Genomic DNA, 4,396 nt, shown 5'->3' on the forward strand with positions numbered 1-4,396 from the left:
TTGGGTAAAGGGTTACCCCAGGTGAATTTTATAAATAACTCAAATAAGTACAAGGGTATGCCAGAAAGACACACCAACTAGGCTCCACAACCCGAAGCCTAGGAAATAACAAAGAAAAAACACAACCCAAGACAAACACAAAGTCTAAAAAACCAACAACAAAGACCAGCTAAAAAACAAAGCCACGAGCCCGACACTCGAAAAAGAACACACCCCAAAAGCTTGCTAGCCGCTAACCCGGATCTTCCTCCTGTTCACTTTCAGCGATCTCCCAATTCCTTAACATCCTGTCAACTTTGGCATCACCTTTGAAGTCAAACCCCATAAGACGAAGCCTGACTGTCCTCTTGATTCTCCCAACCACAGATTCAACTTTAGCCCGATCATTTGAAAACAAACAATTGTTCCTCTCAAGCCATATAAAATAAGTGGTCGCCGCAATTACCAACTTGCTAACAATATGCTCCGCCTTCTTCGACGATGCATGAAGCAACATCCAATCCATAATGGATTGCCAAGTATCATCAACCTGATCCAAGAACCCCATCGGTCTCATCTGCTGCCAAACCGTAGCCGAGAACGAACACTGAAAAAACAAGTGGTCTCTAGAATCACGATCATTTCTGCATAAGGGGCAACACATGAGATTCATGTTCGTTGCGCTACCTACTTCCCACTCAGCCAACCTGTCTTGAGTTTTAAGCTTATTTTTTATTACCAACCATAGGTGGAACGAGTGTCTTGGGATGCATTGAGCAAACCAAACTCCATTAACCCACGGCACAAGACTTGCACGGAATCTTAGCACATTCCAAACCTCTAGTGACCGAAACCAACAACACTTACCCTCCAAATCCTTCCAAACTGTACGATCAGGCATATCATGGGTTAATTGGGGAACCTCCAAATCGATTAAAACCGGATAAAGATCATACCACGCTATCGGCCACTTCCATTGACCATTACCATCAATCAGATCCGCTACCGAAGCTGACATGGAAAACCCCGCCTGAGCAATGCGTCTAGGAGTTATAAAAGGCATATCATGTTTCCCCCGTTGTTGTTGTTGCCATTGCCCTGATTGTTGTTATTGTTGTTGTTCTGGTTCTGGTTTAACTGGGGGCAGTCACGTTTGAAGTGGCCTTCAACACCACATTGATAGCATCCTCTGTTGCCTCGCTGCTGTTGTTGCTGCTGGTTTCGTGGAGCAGGTGGTTGTTGTTGTTGATTCTGGTTCGCAGGTCGTGAGCTCCTGCAATCTTTAGCCTCATGACCAAACTTGAGGCACCGCTGACAACGACCCTTGTTGCACTGGCCGTTGTGGTGCTTGTTGCAAGTATTGCACCTTGGGAGATTTCCTCGATATCCGCTCTGTCTTTGATTGCCCGAATATTGGTGACCAGGGCTCTGGTAGTTATCAGTCTTGTGCTGCTTAACCTGAGTCTGAGCTATAGCTGAACCTTTGCTGGAACCCCATCCCATTTCTGCTTGTTATCACTGGGTGTAGCGGAAGTAGTAGCATCGGTAGCACTGATACGTTTAGGCAGCCTGTTCTGTTCCACTGCCTGATCTGTGAGGCGATGAGCAAGACGTTGGATATCCTGGATGTTAGCAAGGTTGGCCGATGTCACATGGCTTTGAATTTCTGGTGCCAACCCTTTGAGATACAACTCAATACGTCTGATAGGAGGGTCCACCATAGTTGGACACAGAACGGCCAGCTCGTTTGACCGTTTAGTATATGCCTCAATTTCCGACCCAGTCATCTTCAAATGAAAGAACTCCACTTCTAACTTGTGGATGTCGTCACGTGTGCAGTATTCCCGTTTAATCAGCTCCTTGAAATCATTCCAAGGGGTGGCGTTAGCAGCTGCCAACCCTAAAAGTTGAACTTGAGCATTCCACCAAGTCAGCGCGATTCCTTCCAGAGTACTAGTGGCGTATTTCACCCTGGGAGCCTCAAGGCATTCACACATCTCAAATGTCACACCCCGACCACGTAGAACATACAAAACGTGGCGGAAACGTCGGGGAGTGTTGTAACAGAATCAATTGTTTCAAATCCATGGTAAATGAAGTTTCGTTTTATTAATCAAACATGAAAGTTTACATTGCTTTAAACTAGAACCAAAGAAAAAGAATACATAACATAAATTAACTAGTTCTTGTCTCGTTTTAAGGCACTAAGGCACAGGTCCACCTAAGTATGTCTTGATAAGTCCTATGCATCATCTCCTGAAAACACATGTGAAAATAGGTACGTCAGCATAAAAATGCCCGTGAGTTACATTGGTTTTGTGAAAACGGAATTCATGACTTATGTTTGAGAAAATGTTTAGTCATGAACCTTGTAATTTGCTTTGTCTTGTAAATCATTTGAAAAACGATAAGATCAGATGATATGTATAAATAAGAGAACACTGTATGGTTAAACGGAATACCATGTAAAATGTGTTTGTATAAGATGAGTCGTTTGTAAAACAATGTCTCGTGAAAAGTGTGTTATTTGTATAAAATGTCACATGTCTCAAATTGAAATGATTCAAATAACGCTACGATATGTAATACCATACAAACACTTATATATAGGAAGTACCAGCGGCGTATCCACCATGCTTGTATCATATTACACATGCCTCGTTACTTAATCACTTACTCAAACCAAACCATCAAGATGTAATGTTTAACAATTGTAGAAATGTTCATGTATAGTCAAATGTCTATTGTCAAATGTAAATCATGTCAACGGATACAACTGGTTTACACGGTTCAATGGTTACATGCGGTTCATATAGTCGAAGGGTTAAGACGGTTCACATAGTCAAATGGTTACAACGGTTCAAAATGTAGTATAATGTGTTCATATGCTGGATGAGCATATGCAACCGAAATGCAATGTAAAACAATATACTAAGTACGCACACAATGGGCATACATAGCATGTAATGTAAAGCAATGTACTAAGTACGCACACAGTGGGCGTACATAGCATGTAATGTAAAACGATGTACTAAGTACGCACACAATGGGCATACATAGCATGAAATGTAATGTAAAGTGTTGTGCTAAGTATGCACACGATGGACATACATAGCATAAACACAATGAAATCATGTACTATATATGTACTATCGAACATAGCAAGTATATGATGTGAAAACAGGAAAGCATGAAAGTAACAAGTAGGCACATGTGTTTCACCCTAAAACAGTTTGGAAAACAGTAAAAGAGGGGTTCAATGTACTCACCTGAGATTGCTTTGAAGTTCTTGTATAACAACGAAATAATGCTAGAGATCACGGAATATCAAACGGCACCTAATAGGTAGCTATATTAATATACCAGACCAAAATAGGAAGGATCGGATAGTATGCGGGTTCGTAAACCAAACGAGTATGGAGACTCGTGTAATATGGTCTAACAAAGCCAACATACTAAAATGAAACCTAACCTAAGTGCTTGCGACCCATTACGACCCGTTTAGGTAGCTTATGCTACCTTAACGCGTCGTTCGCGTAGAACGCGTTTGGAACGCCTAACATCGTGGCCATAAGGTATAACCTCACAAGGTTATAGCTATGGTCACCTAATGTGTTTGGTCGGATCCTAATGATCGACCAAATGGGTCGGGTTCGAAAGTATAAGCGATGGTTTAGATCGCTTACCTTACGACCCTATATATGCACTAAACTAAAAGTGACGAGCTAAGCATGTTAGAACATGCTTAACTAAGTTTAGAAAATAGGTTTGGCATCAAAACAAACGGCTTTGATGCTCACGAGTAGTTTGGTTACAAAATACGCAAGAATGCGCATTTTGGCCGAAACTACGACTCGTCACTGAGCCTAGATAACGTGGTAATCAGTAGGTATAGTCGCCATGGACTATAACCATCGTGATCACGCTCACGTTATGAAGTTCCAATGAACTTTGTGTTGACCATAGGCTGGTCAACACAGAAAGTCAACAAAACGTTGACTTTCGGACTCGAAAAGCGAATAAAAGAACGAAAGAACACTTACGAAGGGTCCCCGAATGCTAATCTAGATCAAAAAGGCTCAGGTATGAAACAAAGGTTCCAACTTAGAGCTTTTGATCAGATTTTTATGGGTTTTCACCAAAAGGGGGGGGGGGTATTTATAGGAAAAGTAAAGCCGTTAGGATCGTTTCTTGAATATCGTGCCACGATCCAAGCCTTACACTTGTCAAGATGTTGTGGTGGCTTAATGTGACCCTTAGCTCCTGAGATGGTGAAAGGGCATTGCCCTTTGGAGTGTTTGAAAGGCCAATCTTAGCAAGAAAACAACTTTTCTGTTACTGAAGGGGCCATGCGGCCCGCATCAGGATATGCACAAACTCAGGCGGGCCGCCTAGGCCTGTCTGATCTGCACATACT

The 4,396-nt window shown here is 42.2% G+C and overlaps 1 protein-coding gene across 1 annotated transcript; it reads right to left on the reverse strand.

Annotated features, from left to right (window-relative positions):
• Positions 1-232: 232 nt before the first annotated feature.
• Positions 233-1,042, reverse strand: LOC110889882. The gene has a single exon (XM_022137464.1). It carries the CDS (start codon positions 1,040-1,042, stop codon positions 233-235), a length of 810 nt encoding a protein of 269 aa, XP_021993156.1.
• Between the last annotated feature and the right edge of the window lie 3,354 nt (positions 1,043-4,396).

This window comes from Helianthus annuus, chromosome 2 (genome assembly GCF_002127325.2).
Source record: "Helianthus annuus cultivar XRQ/B chromosome 2, HanXRQr2.0-SUNRISE, whole genome shotgun sequence".
NCBI lineage: Eukaryota > Viridiplantae > Streptophyta > Magnoliopsida > Asterales > Asteraceae > Helianthus > Helianthus annuus.

Coding starts and splice junctions, on each gene's coding strand:
- LOC110889882 (XM_022137464.1), bottom strand. CDS start 1,042: ATGCCTTTTATAACTCCTAGACGCATTGCTCAGGCGGGGTTTTCCATG.